General features: G+C 42.3%; 2 protein-coding genes across 2 annotated transcripts; one reads left to right on the top strand and one right to left on the bottom strand.

Annotated features, from left to right (window-relative positions):
• The first annotated feature begins 2322 nt into the window (after window positions 1-2322).
• On the top strand, window positions 2323-11318 carry prrg1 (proline rich Gla (G-carboxyglutamic acid) 1). Its single transcript, XM_086115681.1, has 4 exons — window positions 2323-2413; window positions 3143-3180; window positions 3856-4016; window positions 6778-11318. Exons 2-4 carry the CDS (start codon window positions 3171-3173, stop codon window positions 7219-7221), a joined length of 615 nt encoding a protein of 204 aa, XP_085971807.1. The 5' UTR covers window positions 2323-2413; window positions 3143-3170; the 3' UTR covers window positions 7222-11318.
• cpox (coproporphyrinogen oxidase) lies at window positions 11096-15195 on the bottom strand. Its single transcript, XM_086115679.1, has 7 exons — window positions 14504-15195; window positions 13711-13854; window positions 13420-13530; window positions 13158-13299; window positions 12434-12652; window positions 11706-11810; window positions 11096-11626 (listed from the first exon to the last, which is right to left on the bottom strand). Exons 1-7 carry the CDS (start codon window positions 15060-15062, stop codon window positions 11542-11544), a joined length of 1365 nt encoding a protein of 454 aa, XP_085971805.1. The 5' UTR covers window positions 15063-15195; the 3' UTR covers window positions 11096-11541.
• Between the last annotated feature and the right edge of the window lie 555 nt (window positions 15196-15750).

The raw sequence follows: 15750 nt of genomic DNA, 5'->3' as shown, positions 1-15750 counted from the left end.
ATCTCACACACACCACAAATGAATTGATTCAAATGATGCTTCAGGGAGATATGACAATCGTGTTTTTGTTCATTTTGATTGTAAAAAAAAAAATAAATAAAATAAAAAAGGCTCAAATTCAGTTTGATTCTCAACATGTGTGTAATCCGCATACATTTTATATAATGACGCTTACTGGCCACAGGGGGACACATCAATGTAATATTTGGGGACTGCTGTGATCTGCTCTTATGTTTTTGAAATAGGTTGATAAAGGAAACTTGGAATCTTCTGCAGAGCTACACCACACATACAAATGATGCCATCATATATTTGCAGAAGCTGGTTTGTGGTTCGTCCAAATTGTCACTGCTGAGATAGAAGTCTTTCCATTAACTGACACAGGACATTAAGGAAAAGCTAAATTATCATGATGCAAATGAGCAACTCTTGCCTTTTCCACAGCAGTCAATAAGCAGCCAGTGGTGTGGAACTCAGTAGCTAATGTGAGAGGGGAAAAGCCTAGGACCTAGGTGAAAGATGTGATGCAGTGTTGAGAGATGAAGTTGAGGGGCGTGTAAACTAGGCCTGAACATAATAAGATGAGACTTTTACCACTGTATTGTTTTCACAATTGTTAAAAAAATGTTATTGTTGCGCTTCAACAAATGTAACTATCAAAAATTGAAAAAAAAAAATCTTACTGACCTGGATAATTGCTTGGCTAATTTGGATATTTTCCTAAAATAGACCTTTAGGTGGGGGGAGAGTGCAAAGACATTTAAGTAGATACCGGACTCCTTGTCACCATTCCACTGACTGTGACTGACTGTCGTTGCTAGGGTAACCATATTTCATATATGTCATGCTTGCTCTTCTCCTATTGGTTGCTGCAATTAGGTCACTTTAAGTAAGTAAGATGACTTTGACACTATACCGGATACCTACTTGATATCTCTGGTGTCATGCAGTAAGACATGAAGATAAAATGAAATACAGAAATTGTGATTGATTTATTGTTAGAAGTAATGTATCACATAGAAAGGGATGCCTATAGGGAGATCCATGAGGCAGATGCCTAGACAGCATAAAGAAACATTTTATTGAAAGGTTAATGTCACCCAATGGTATACTCAGTCTACACCACATCCAGAATATGCACTCAACATTAGGCAAACCAGCAGGAGGAATTGTTGGGCTTTTACAACCATTTTCTAATGATCAATTTCAGTAACACTACCATGTATTCATTTAATAAAAAGTCTATTATTGGATGTGATAGTTTTCAGGGGTGGAGAACTGCGCTCGACGATACTGCACAAATGTCTTAGGCGGGCACAACCTTTTTTGTTTTAAGGACCCCTTTCACAGCAGTCATTTTGACATATAAAACAAGAGGTAATTCAATAAATAAGGTGAATTTTTGTATAAGGACTTCTAATACAGATACAAGCTTAGTTTTTTTTAATTTTTCAATGTAGTCTCCCAGCACTTTTCCCATCTGCAACACTTTTGACTTCATAGAGGCAACCTCAACGAGCAAAACACATTTGGCCATCAGATTCTGCACACATTATAGTACATTTAACAATGACCTTCAGTGAGTATGATTTTGTTGAAACCTTTTTTATGATGTACATGGCACAGTTGCATTATTGTATACTAGTTTTGATAGTCTCTAACTGTGACATGGTCGATGTGGTGTTAAGAGATGAAGTCAAATCGGTTCGCAGTTTTACACCACTGCAAATTGCTACTGCAATTATAAATGTATTGATAAATGGTTGCCCGTGTCATAGTGTCAATTGTTCAATAGTGAGCATCACTTCCAAAGGCCATCCAGTATTATTACGCACGGGCTCACCGCCGGTCTCGTATGACATATCTGACCGACGTAAAATTTCCTGGTGGACGGCTCGGAGGAGCAAATTTGGTCCGCGGGTTAGTATCAAAATCAATAAATAAAGTACTTTTGGTAGACCTAGTAGCCCAAAGTGTCTAACTTGGGACGGCGAGAATTTGGTTGGCCTGCTTTATGGACCGTTCGGGCCGCTATTTCAGGCCGAATGGATCATACGTGTCATCGCTCAGAAAGTAAGCGTGTGTGTGCGCGTGTGTGTGTGTGTGTGTCTCTCTCTCTCTCTCTCAGAAATGCAGGAAACACCAGAGGTGAAAAACAGTCACACCTCATTAGGCTCTGATTATGTATATTACTTTTTAGCCGAGCGTTTGAATATATGTGACAGACGATCGTTCCATTGATGTCAGCATATTTTGAGCGCTTTTCTGTGCCTTTAATGATCAGAGTGGATCAGTTCTTCGGACGCCTCAAAGACAGTTATGCGCATGCGCACTGAACATAGCAACAGTCAGTGCGAGGGGGGCGCAGACGAGATTTGGCAATCGTAGATGCGCATTCTGGCCAACGGAGACGGTAAGCGATTTTGACTACTATCCTCAGATGTATTTACTGACATGAAGTTACAAATGAGGTGGTTTGCGAATGACATATATCGGGTTTTGAGTCGCGGTAATATGTTTTTTTGCCGTCCGCTTTCCAAATCATCCCCCACGGTTGATTGGTTGTCATGTACGGGGCGCTAGCTAACCTCATCCCCGCTTTGCGATGCAAGCTGACGGGCCGAGACCGACAGCATTTATGTAACGGCGTTTAGAGAGCCAACCAAGCAGCTGCGGTGCATCTTTTGTTTAGTCCCAGTTTGAAAACCAAATAGCTCGTAGTTGTCTTCGTTTCTGTTGTCGCCTGCTCCTGGTGGCTGTTTTCGTCTTCTGCGGTTCCCCGAAGCCGCCCATGAATAAGCGTGGACAGCCGCCGCCATTGGTCAGTCACACGGAGACGATAGATGCCTCACCCGGCCAACCGGGACGGCACTTTTCTCCAAATGATTACATCGTATTATTATTACCAACGTTTCCATCTATTTTTCTAGTCCTCCCTAGGGTCGCGGGTTATTCCTGTTAATTACCTGAATTTATTATCGCATGTCCAAGTGCGACACTCTTCCGACTTTAAATGAGTTGGTTTTCTGGAGGGTAAAAACAAAATGCTTAAGAAGAATGTTAGAGGTTTTTAACAGGGCGGCACAGTCAATAATTGTCTGACTTTTATCAGCAAGTTGAAAAATGTGTTTATTCTTTGCAGATAACCCGGGGGGAGACTGACAGGAAGCATGGGGAGTGGTAAGCTTGCTGACATTTTACACTCTAAACTCCCATGACTCCATCGCTTATATTTTCTTAGATCACAGTGGCTTTTTCTTTTATAATGTGTCTGTTTTCATCAATGTTTGTCAAACATGCTGCTAGTGCTTCCTGTTTTTTTTTAAATTCAACTTGCAATTGCACTTTTTCCTTTTATGAGAGTGTCCCATTTTCATGCATCATGTGTTTGTTTTTGGATCAAGTCTTTGAGTCACATGGACGTCATGGCTTGTTAAGAAAGTAATACAGCAGGCAGGGCATGTGTTGTTCCCATCGAGATGTGAGAAACGAGCACCTTTGTCACATCAAGTTCATCCCAACAGTTTGTCCCGGGATCAGTGCCAAAATTAAAGTCGCTCTTGTTAGTGTGCAGAAAAAGTGGGCACCACATAGGCTTTGTTTCCGTTAGCGCCCCTGCCACTCTTCCTCTTTTTGTTTGTGTCTCTATCCTCCTTTTGTTCTTCGTGAGCCACATTCTCCTTTGCACTTTCTTTGCTTGTTTTTTTTCTTGTTTTGGTCTCATCTTCCTCCCCCCTTGTTGCCCCTCGCCGGGTTGCTTACATGCAACTGCCGCCACTTTTTTTTTCATGCATTTTCTCACAAATTGCAAAATCTCTCCGCTCTCTCCCTCCACCATGCATGACCCAACCTCAGTGTTCCTGCCGGTGGACGCGGCCCATTCGGTGCTGCGGCGGCTGCCCAGGGCCAACTTCCTCCTGGAGGAGATGAAGCAGGGCAACATCCAAAGGGAGTGCCGCGAGGAAATCTGCACCTACGAGGAGGCCCGTGAGGCTTTTGAAAATGACGACAAGACGGTGAGATGATGATGATGATGATATAATACATCTTTATTTATATAGCGTTTTCACTGCCGCTCTAACAAAGCACTTTGAACATTTAACATAAAATAATGAAAATAATACGACCAAACGCATAACACAAAACAATAATACAATAATATAATTGTAATAACTATTCCTACCTACGTCTTCTTGGAAGAAGGGATCAAAAATGAGAGAGCAGAGAAAGTCTCCTTTCACCAGTGGTTCAGAGACGCTACGATCACAGCATGTATGATGTCACACATGTCTGCAGAAGCTAAAGTTGACAGTAAACAAGAAGCTGTTTAATTAATTTACGAATACAGAGATTGGTTCAGTTCTCCTGTCCTGTATGAAAACTGTTCACATGCATGATATTGCACATTGTCAAAATACCCCAAAAAGTCCAGTGTCTTCTGAGGTGCTTATTCTTATTATTTTTATTTCATTTTATTTTTATTTACTCTATAGTGAACCCCCCTCCATGATGGGTTAGTTGAGTTCGTGGTCTCACTATTTTGTGGATTTTTTTCTGTTCAGTAATAATTTCGGTCGTGTTGTTTTGTTTTGTTTTGGGGTGTAATTCCATTTTCTGCCACTGTGATTTGGCACACTTATTGCTCAACACAAGTCAATTTTGCAGAAGCAAAGCTTTTCAAGATCAGTCTCTTTCTTGCTGATTAAGTAGAGATTATTAAACGGCTCGATCCTCCGTCTTCAGAAAGCAACGGTTTCATATTATAATGTACTTGTTTGGGCCTGATTTTTGATTCATATTGTGAGATGTTATATTTATTAGGTTGGGGAGGGAGTGGGGGGGCACAATTTGTTCACTGCAAACAAGCGCATCATCCTTGCTAATTAGAAAGAGATTATTGAATGTCTCCATCCTCTTCAGGACAGAAAGTGTGCCAGTTACTATTTCGACTGAAACAGACCAAGCTAACTGCGCAGTTTTCTGGTTACGTCATTAAACGGCAGCCATGTGATTGTTGTTGTTCTAGTCAAATTAGCCTTATTGTGCCGAGCGGCCACCAAAGAGTTGTACTGTCAACACTCCACTACTGTTCCAGTATGTGGGAATGAGGGCCGTTTCCTGTAGTATGGTCAGCATCGCACCTTTGCTCTTGGCCATCACAGGATCCTACAGTGCTTTTGTGGAGTTTGCGTGTAGGCTCCATGCTTACATGAACTTCCTGACTTCCTCCCACATTTCAAAAACATGCTTTGGGTCATTGAATTTGAAGGCTCTTCATTGCCCACAGGTATGAATAGTTGGCGAATGCTCAGCTAACTCGCGACCTGAAAAAGACATGCACGATAGAAAATGGATGCTATCCTTCAGTGTTAACGTCAACCAAAAGAAGGTAGAGGCAAAGCAAAACACTTGTTTCCTGTGCTTGGTGAGATCAACTCATCCAGGGCTCTCACTGGAAGTTGCTTCCCATGTAATGTTGTGTTTTTAATTGTGGAATTTTGTATTTGTCTGAACCCTGACCTGCATTTTAGGTGCCTTGGCTTCATATGTCACGATATAGAATCCAACACTGCCGTTCCTACGATATGGACGTGCATGTGTTTTGTTCCAGGAAGTGATTATTAGCAGCAGGAAGAACAGCCAGGTGCGTGGTGGTTGTGCGGTGGTGGTGGTGGGGTTGTATTTGCTCTCAACTATTGTTGGCAGCTGGTCAGCTGGATCGTGTCACTCAAGGGACACAATCATGTCGGTTACGTCATTTGAGGGCATTGTTTGGTCCCATATTGTTTTGTCGTGATTCAGAAGAGAAGTATTTCAGAAACGGGCACCGTGACACGTGTTGCATTGACCCCTTTTAATTTGTTTTGCATCAAATCATGACATCTACTCTGTCTTAAATCGAACAAAGACTCAATAATGTTTGCAGTTGAATTAATAAATTACCCCAATGGCTATTGAAGGAAATACAGAATGAATCTCCCAAGTCCAACATACCCCAAATCACCCACAACTTTGTTTGGACATACACCTCAAAACCTTTTTTTAATATTTGAAGCTTTTTTTGTGTGCTTATTTCCCATTTTCCCACCTCCGCAGGGGAAAATTGTGATGACAATCATAGAGCAGGAAATGATTACTCAGTGTACATTTTGACGACACAACCACGAATCTCAAGGTGCTGTAGTATAACAGCACACAACTGTGCTATGCAAATCGTCTGGTGGAATATTTGTGTAACTGCTTGACAAACACCTGAACAATTTGAATATAATACAACAGACTCTACCAGAGATGTTGATTATGAAATGCATGCAGATCGCTACAGACGTGTGTTTCGAGTTAAAGTCAGCTATAAAAGTGCTTGCTCGTATCAGCATGTGGGGAGGAAAAATCTTGAAAATCTGTCCATTTTTAAACTAAAAAGCAAAGCTTTTCTGAAGTTCGAAGGGGAAATTTCAACCTCACTCAGAACTCGTTCACCGCCGTCAACACGATTCGAGAACGCGGATTTTGGGTGTCAGTCCGAGCTCTAATTTTAACATGCATAAGTCGCACCTGAGTCGCGTAACCAGCCAAACTCTGAAAAAAGTGCGACTTATAGTCCCAACAATATGCGCATCAGCCGATTAATCGATTATCGTCATATTGTTCTGCCAAATATCGGAATGACCATCAGCCTAATTAAAACTATATCAGAAAGACCCTAGTTGTCAATGTAACTCAATGGTGGGCCTGCTGCTACCAGGTGGTCCTAACGTGTGTTGTGGTTGTGGGCAGAGGCGTTTCTGGGAGGAATACGTGCGCGAGAGCAGCCCTTCGGGAGGTTTGGAGTCGGTGGTGGGCGGCGTGCACTCCCTCTACCTGATCGTGCCGCTGCTGACGGTGGTCTTCATCGTGGTGGCTGTCGCCGTCATTGTGTTTTGCTGCCACTCCCGCAAGCGCTCGCAACGCAGCCCCGGCCTGGCCCACTCTCACCACGACCACGTGCTGTCGGTGGTCTCCACGGACCACTGGGGGCGGGATTATCACCACGACGACCGCTCAGAACTCAGCGCCCACAGCAGCCCCGCGGGGTACCTGGGCGCAGAAGCGGCGTCCGCGCGGGGGAGCGCCGCCGACCGCCCGCCGTCGTACGAGGAGGCGGTGGGCCGCGCCGACGTCCGCGTGGAGACTGAGCCCCCGCCGCAGTACGAGGACATCATCAACACCAGCGGGAAGTAAACGGACCGCCGTTTTAGCAATCCGATGCAATCTCTGCCAGCACTCAACATTTGCACTTACTAAACCTTTGGAGAGCAGGACCGAGCAAGTGAATGCAGCAATCTGTGCTGTCACGCTGTAGCAAGGTGAACTTCTCATTAGGACAAAGTAGGAAAAACAAAATGGTGATTGCCACACCGAAGGATCTTTCTCCATGCTGTTGTACTCGTGTTTTACTGGAGATCAGTGCCAAGTCTTTCATGCTACTTCGCTCGCGCGGCTAGGAAACGACAGAACCGTGTGGCTTCATCAGCTCGATAAAGCCGCACTCATTCAGGAAAGCAACATCTCCAGCTAACTTGTACTTGCAGCATCATGCGTGGAAAGCCATTTCAGCATTTGTTCAACATCACACTCTTTGTCCTCGCTAGTTTGAAAATTTGGTGCACTCGTAACATATTTTTCCACTGCTGTATAAAAGTTCTGCACAGTAGTTGGACATGTTCCTAAGTGAGGTAAAACATAACTAGTTGACAGCCGCTCGCTACTAATACTACTAGTAAAATTCCATTTGCTAACATCTAGTAGTTCTTTTTCAACAAGTTTTTTGTTTTGCTTCACTAGTAACATAGCTGTCCTACAAGGATGCAGAAAAGTCATGCAATAGTTGGAGAAAAAAAAATTACGAGTAACAGACGACTAGTCGTTCTACAACTGTGTTGAATATATTTACGATTGAGAACATGTAGTACACAAGTACGAGGATATCAAATAAATGCCGAAATGACTTTCCATACATTACAGTCAGTAATGAAATGTGTCATGCAAGGAATTGGGACATGAGGAACAGTTTAACACGTCATATACATGTTGCCTCTTAGGTGAAGTTAAAGCGCCTTGCCCCGCTATGTTTGTTGGCTTTTGACGCCACACTCAACTGTGAAAATCTTCTCTGTGCCCCAAAGCTCCACACGTCGTTTGACAGCGCCTCGTTACACGCGCAGGAAAATTGGAAACGAGGCAGTTGAGACGGAAGCTTTGGGGAAAACGTTCGCAGGGAAGATTGTCGTCCATTGTGGCATGTGTCAAGTGTATCTGTGTGTGTGTATGTATGTATATATATATATATATATATATATATATAAATACTGTATGTAATGTTGGTGTGAAAGTCAGGTTCCAGTAAATTTGCCTTTTACTGCATACAAATGCGTTAATATCCATGGAACTATTTTAGCTGATAACTCAAAGAAGGCACTTGTATGGAAGCTCACAATGAGCCCTTTTGACAAAATGTGTTTGGACTTTGTCAGTTCTAATGTCAAAGTTATCAAATGCTCTTTTTAGTTTCGCCTGGTGTGATGGCAATGGTCCATTGAGAGGAATTTGCCTTGAGGCTAAAATGTCTGCATGAATTTCACATTTCAAAACAGCTTCAACCACAGGCGTCAAACTCGACGCTCAGTTTATGTGGCCCACAACAGATAATCTTCTCGAGTTTCTGTTTCTTGCTAAATGGATTTGTGCTTTCCATTTTGGCAGAAAATATGTATTCACGTGAGGTGGTTTTAGAAGCATTTATTTTCACCAAATTTCCCCTCCTTCGAATTGAATATTTACTTCAAATATTTACTAAAATATTTGCTTGACTTCTGATTACAAAATCAATTTGTTTTAAAATATGCCGACTTGAATGATAATGATTAAATGCAGTTTTACACCCCTGACTGAAAACTAGAGCCCAGGCACACTTCTTGAATTATAACATGAAACGCAGCTGTCAGAGCACAGATTGGTTTTTTTTTTGTTTTTTTTAAATGAAACTAAGCACTCATTACTTTACATGACCTTGAAGTGAGTTGTATTTGTTTCCATTCTAACTCACTGCTACACAATGCCTTAGTTAAAGTAAGGCAACATAAAATGCAGTGGCGGGCCGTGCATTTCAACCTTAGGCCTTCATAGACGTCACATACATTAACACAATACAGTATAGGCTCGTCAGGCAGCACTTAATTTCAGGAGCATTTAAAACCATCAAGTATGCATTCACAATTAAGAGCAGGAAACACAATTTACAGATATTGTCAAAAATAAAAAGATTTAAAAAATAGTCAATAGAATGCCACCCAAATTACGCTGTGTGATCATAAACAAGTCTGTCCAATAAATTGCGCAATGTCGCAGTTTCATATAAAACACCAACCACACAACAAAACAAACTATTCTTTGAAAATAAAATTAACAGATCATTTGCATTTTGAGAATAGGCTATACAACAGCAAATAACTGAAAATGTTGAGCAGCTGAGATTGAACGAATTTTAGTGCACGAAGCTGACTACAATGCGCCATTATAAATTGCAGGTGAACGGATTTATTTGATACATTTTTGTATCTTTGTCATTTTATTTCGTGACCATTAATACTAACGAAATAAAATAACAAGAAGAAATGTAAAATAAAATTCATTTACTCACCAATGTGGTGCCTGTTCACTGAGCTGCAAACCTACGCGAGTGTCCCCAAACGTTTTTAAACGCACCGTAGCTTGTAAGTGCCCAGCCGTGCTCTGATGTTTCCTTGCTGCCTTGGTAAAACAACTTAAATTGGTAAATCCAGTGGAAGGTCCGTCTTGAAAATTGTGTGGAAAGTAGTCCTGCAACCAGATCAACGTCTTCTCCTTCGGCCATTTTGGGTCAAAATGCAGCAACAGCTCCCTCTAGCAGGCGCTAATCCAATCACCGAACGCGCACGTCCAGTGTCGACGTAGCCCTTCTAGCTGGCGCTGGTACGCAGACTCGTGATCTGATTGGCTATTGCAAACTGACTGCCCGTTCATTTACAGCGCACAGGGGCCTGCTCTGTTTAATCTGAAGGCCCCGAGCAAGTTTAATTTACCTGACAACACAAGCTATCTGAAATATGATTGGTTAATAACTCTACCATAATAAGTTATTTATCGAGTGGCTTTCAATGTTATTTAAAATAACATTATTTAAAATAACATTGAAAGCCAATCGACTAAGTGGAAATAATATGACGTAAAGAATCCAGAGAATAATTTTGTTTGCATATTTATGAAAATAAAATAACAAATTTATGTCATTCTCAGAAAAGTAAATTTAATAAATGTACTTTTCTGAGAATGCTTAGGCCAGCAGAGAAGGCCTTGCTGGCCCTGACGGAACACCACTGATAAAATGCAAGGGAAACTGAAATAAATAATATGTACAAAAGTGTGAAATGATTTCATCCATCTATTATCTGATCAGCTTATCCTCACAAGGGTCACGGGTGTGCTGGAGCCGATTCCAGCTGTCTTCGGGCAGCAGGCAGGGTACACCCTGAACTGGTTGCCAGCCAATTGCAGGGAACACCTAGACGAAGAACCTTTTGCGCTCACACTCACACCGAGGGACAATCTAGTGCTCCATTAACCTGCCGTACATGTTTTGAAGGGATAACATACAAACTCCACACAGGAAGGTCGGGAACGGATTTGAACCCACATCCTCGGCACTGTGAGGCAGACATGCTAACAAGGCAACCACCGTGCCTCCCATGAAATGATTTATAATATTAAAAAAATGGCAAAGGTGGCACATTTCTCTTACTGTCTCCCACGAGGCGGTAATAAATGGTCACTTTTTCCAAGTTAAGGTTTAGACAAATTTGGTCAGTTCATTGTGAGCTGACATTATTGCATTGAGATTGTTTTTATGTTAAATGTGCTGCACCATCTGTGCAGAAAGTATTCGTACTTTGTAAATCGATGAAGTTCAACTGTTGAAAAAAATACATGAAGTCCCCTTATTTACAGAGTGAGATTCATAGCCTTCATGGTGCACTAAGAATGATCAATTCTGTCAAATAATACAAGTTGAACTCCAAACTATAAATCACAAATCTTGGGATTTATTTATAAAGAGAGACAGGAACAAAGGAAAATGAAAGTTGCATCAATTTATATATATAGAATACTTTTAACACCATGCATACTAGGGATTGGTCACCAATCCCAGTACCAGTGACATTCACAATTGTGTGTAGTGAACCAAATGATGTACCATTTCTGTTGTTGATTGTATTCTGTTTTTTAAACAAGCGGCGAAATGTGCAATTTGTCATTTGTTCTTGCAGTACGCCTCTTAAACTGCCACATTTGCATGAAACATGATCCAAAAGGCAAACATTGAACTGCCGAAGAGAGAAACCAGACCAGAAAAACAAGTGACACCTTTTCAAAACATTGACATAATTCACAGCAAGCAAGCGCATTCATGTGGTATGCGTTCGGATGTTCCGTCCATGTTGACGCGTAAACCTGTCAAAACGGTGCTCACAGCCACTCCTTTGGGTTTCGTAACACCTCCAGCATCTCGGCCTCTCGGGTCCCGAGGGCGGGCTCGTGCATGTACTCCCACCTGAGGAGGAAAGGCCCACTGGGTCAACTCAGCGACGCCGGCGGCTCGTCGGCAGCTTTGACGGCGCTGCGCCGCTTACTTGGCGGTGAGGGGAAGGGACATGAGGATGCTCTCAATTCGGGATCCCGGCGTGGCCAAGCCGAACTTCACTCCTCTGTCGTACACCAAGTTGAACTCCACATACCTGAAGCACAACGTCACGCTGGTCTCACATGTGACAAATTTGTGTGGTTCTTCAGTCAAAAGCAGGCACAATCGTCCTGATACTGGTAAGAATTTGATGGTGATGTGCCCAAACATTTGTCTTGAAAAGATAGAACTTTATTCTTGTAAAATTACATTCATTTCCAAGATGTTTTTATTGTGAAAACTAGATTATATTCTAGTGAAGTGACAATGTTCATCTCAAAGCTTGTTCTCATAAAAATATGACTATCCATGCAAAATGAAGTTAATGTTGAAGATATAAAATGTTATCTTGAGAATGTGACTTCATTCTTGAAAAATGAAAAATTACTTTTCATCTCAAAAAATATTTTTTTTTAGTCCTCAAAATATGACAATTATTGTTTATCTTAACAATATGACCATTCTTGTACAAACTTAATGTTGAAAATATAACTTTTTAATCTTGGAAATTGTATTTTTTTCACTCATAAAATTTTCCTTGAAAAAATTCAACTTCTTTCACTTAAAAATCTGACTTTATTCTTGTAAAACTACAATATTAATCTGGGGAATATCCAGTATGAAGCCCGTGTAGTTTGCTTTTTCTTTTCAGGGTGGCCCAAATAGCGACACGCTCACCTTCCTCGTCGCACCTGCTGCCAGTCCTTCTCCTCGGCAGTGAAAGGGTCGCGCAGGTGTTTGTGCACTATGGGCAGGTAGCAGGGCACCACCGTGCGGGCGCAGCTCTTGACAAAACCGAAAGCCTCCTCCTGACTGGGGCCGTCGAGATCGTCGAAGAAGATCCCGCCAATGCCTCGAGTCTCTCCTCTGTGGCGGACGTAGAAGTATCGGTCACACCTGAAAAAACACAAATTGACAAATCGGAAGAATAACTTGTGGAAAGAGTGAAGGGCTACGAAAAAAGATCATTTGTTAATAGCCTGCAATTGCCTGGGGGGGAAAAAAAAAGTCAGCCAACAAACATTATTTAGTTCCTATATGTTTTGTCTGTATGAGTTTCACTTTTTTATTTGAAATACTGAAGTAAATAAAATACTGAAGTATTAAGTAAAAACAGTAACCGCATGTGATTAAATTAGTACCTTTCTGGCAGCATCCATCTTGCAAAATTTTTGAAGCAGCTCTTGTTGATTTTATTATATTTAGAGGGGGTCAAAATAAACTGTCCATTAAATATTGACTTTAAATTACTTGACAACAGCCACCCTTTGCAGTGCATCAGATAGCCACGGTCAAAACGGTCTTTTCCTACACTGCTGTCTTATCAGCGTCACGCAGTCATGAAACACCCTCAGCATCCCACGTGATGACATCACACCCTCAGGCGCGCATCCCTTTGTACCATTTCTTGAAGTCGGCGTAGTATTGCGAGTGGTGCTTGTCGCAGGCCTCCTTCAGCGTGTTGTGAAAGTGAAAAGCATCTTCTTTATTGACATAGATCGGAGTCAGGTCTGTGCCGCCACCGAACCACCACTGTTTGGAGCCTACAATACACGCGCATAGAAGAGAGGAGACAAGGGTGATGATTCATTCATGAGTTGAATGGAGTCATGGATACAAAGACACGGCTGCTGACGTCAAGGAGCAGACAGTGACACGCTCACCGTCTTCCTCCTCGATCTCAAAGTATCTGTAGTTGAAGTGCACGGTGGGGATGTGCGGGTTCTTGGGGTGGATTACAGAGCTCACGCCCATGGCACAAAATGGCAGTTTGCCTGAGAAACACATCACATGTCATTATTTTCCTTTGCTACTTTCTGTCCTTCATTCTTGCCAGGCTTCTCCAATGACTTGGACTTTTTATTTTATTTTTTATCTTACAGTGGTTAATTTCTGTGACACTCAGAAATGCAAAAATATCACCCGGAACAGTTGATGAAGGCGACGGCGCTTACCATCTTTCCCTTTAAGGACCTTGCCCCTGCTCCTCATCTGCTTGGCCGCCTCTTCGGTCAAGTTTCCGAACACAACTGACACATTGACGCCGGCTTTCTCAAATACTTTGCCATCCTGCATCACGCAGCTGATCCCACCACCACCTGAAACACAACATCTACGCCGTTTCATGCATGCAAACATCAGTCAAATGTATTCTGCAAAAGTGAGAATTATTGGCACGTATGAAATTTAGCTCCCAAGTTGGCATAAACAAGCTGAACATTTTTGAGTTGGAATGGTCTTAATCAGTTAGGAAATTGGGGAGCATTGGGTAAAAATTCTAAAAGTGTTGGCATTAATTTAGGAATTTCATTTAGGAAAATGTGGAATATAGCACTGAAAAAAAGTGGACTTTTGGGGAACATGAAAATACCTTGAAATATGTCCCAAATGAGATAAACAATTGAGAAATATGTGACATTTGGAGACATCTCAGTTCTTTTCAATATTTGTTTTATGGAAAATGTGGAATTGTGGGAATGCTGGAGAATGTAACAAGTAGTTGCCCCTGCACGCATGGCCTGAATAAGATGAGTGTTATCACATTAGAATGGTTTGACTCGGTTGAGAAATGAGGACGTTTAAGAAGGTCAAACGTGGCTTTATTTGCCAGAGAAACATACTCAAACCAAAATTTTAGAATACACCTAAAATGCACCCCATCCTGAAATTTCCTCCCAAAGCGCATTGTGCCGAAAATTGGAAGTGTATACGTGTCAATGCTATTCAGCAAATAACAGTGCCTCCTACCTTCTTTTCTTTCCCAGCGATCCACCTTGAACGTCCCACCGTCCACCGCCTCCAAAGCTTTGCAGAACTCGGCCTGCGTCTCCATGATGAGCATCTCCATCCTGGTGCACATCTCGCTTTTCCTCCGCTGCAGGATGTCGACGTCAGTGACCGGAGGAGACATGAATCCCCGGCACCTCACCAAGATGTCCCCTTCCTCCTGGTCCTCCTCGACCGCTCGGGGTACCAGAGTCGCCATCTCGGCCCGCTGCAAGTGGTTGATGTTGGCCAGGAAGCCCGTGAATGCAGCGGCTGCGGTGACTGCAGCGGCCCCGCTCAGCGCCAGGGCTCCACGACTGCAGCTTCGCCCGCCGGCTGATGACCTGCTTGCGGTCCCTTGGGACATGAAACGTAGGCCGGTAGTCCTGGACGACCATGTTGCCGGTGCCGAGGAACTAATGTGAGGCGAACGAGACGAAAGAGACTTTCCCCCCGTTCTCGAAAGGCCCTTTAAATGAGAACTAAAACATCGCCTCGACGTAACCTGTGCTGTATTCTTAACGAATACGACAATGGTCATTTTTTAAGGAAAGACACACTTTATATTGTCCTCACTCAACTCTTTGGTGGTTACTGAGCCCGCACAAACTCACAAAATGTTATCAAAACTCGCTGATAACAGTTTGACTCCAATGAGCACGTACTTCCGCGTAGTCAGAGAAGCATAATAGGAAATGTAGTTTATATAGACACATACAACTGGACATTCCCCGATAGGCAAACTAAAAGTCCCAGAATGCTGTGCGACTGAACTAAGGATGCGTTCATGGACTCCCGCGCGGAATGTAGTTTGTTTACATAAAACGCCCACTTGTGTCCAGTTAGTTAGTTACAGTAGTTAGTTAGATAGATAGATAGATTTTGGTCGTAAAATTCACAACAAACAGCAAATCACGAACACATATTTTAATTGGTACAAATACGACTGAACAGTATTGAGGTACCTCTTAGTGTTAGTTTTGACATTTTGTTTTGACCTTTTTTTCTGAATCGTATTGGGGTTGTTTTGAACGTCATTAAACAAACTCAACATGACTATTAAATTACATTTCATAAATACTCAAAACCCTATTTACGTTACGATATTCCGGAACGTTTGTTATTATTATTATTATTTTTTTGTGGTGACAGCTCATGCGAGTGGGCTTTCATTGTCGTCTGTGCGCATGAGCGAGTGTAAATGTTGTCAGTCTCTATGGCGACAGGAC

This window comes from Hippocampus guttulatus, chromosome 7 (assembly GCF_054856545.1).
Source record: "Hippocampus guttulatus isolate MCC_2025c chromosome 7, RoL_Hgut_1.0, whole genome shotgun sequence".
Classification (NCBI taxonomy): domain Eukaryota; kingdom Metazoa; phylum Chordata; class Actinopteri; order Syngnathiformes; family Syngnathidae; genus Hippocampus; species Hippocampus guttulatus.
The sequence above is the reverse complement of the archived record's forward strand: the minus strand, read 5'-3'. Positions and strand labels throughout refer to the sequence as shown.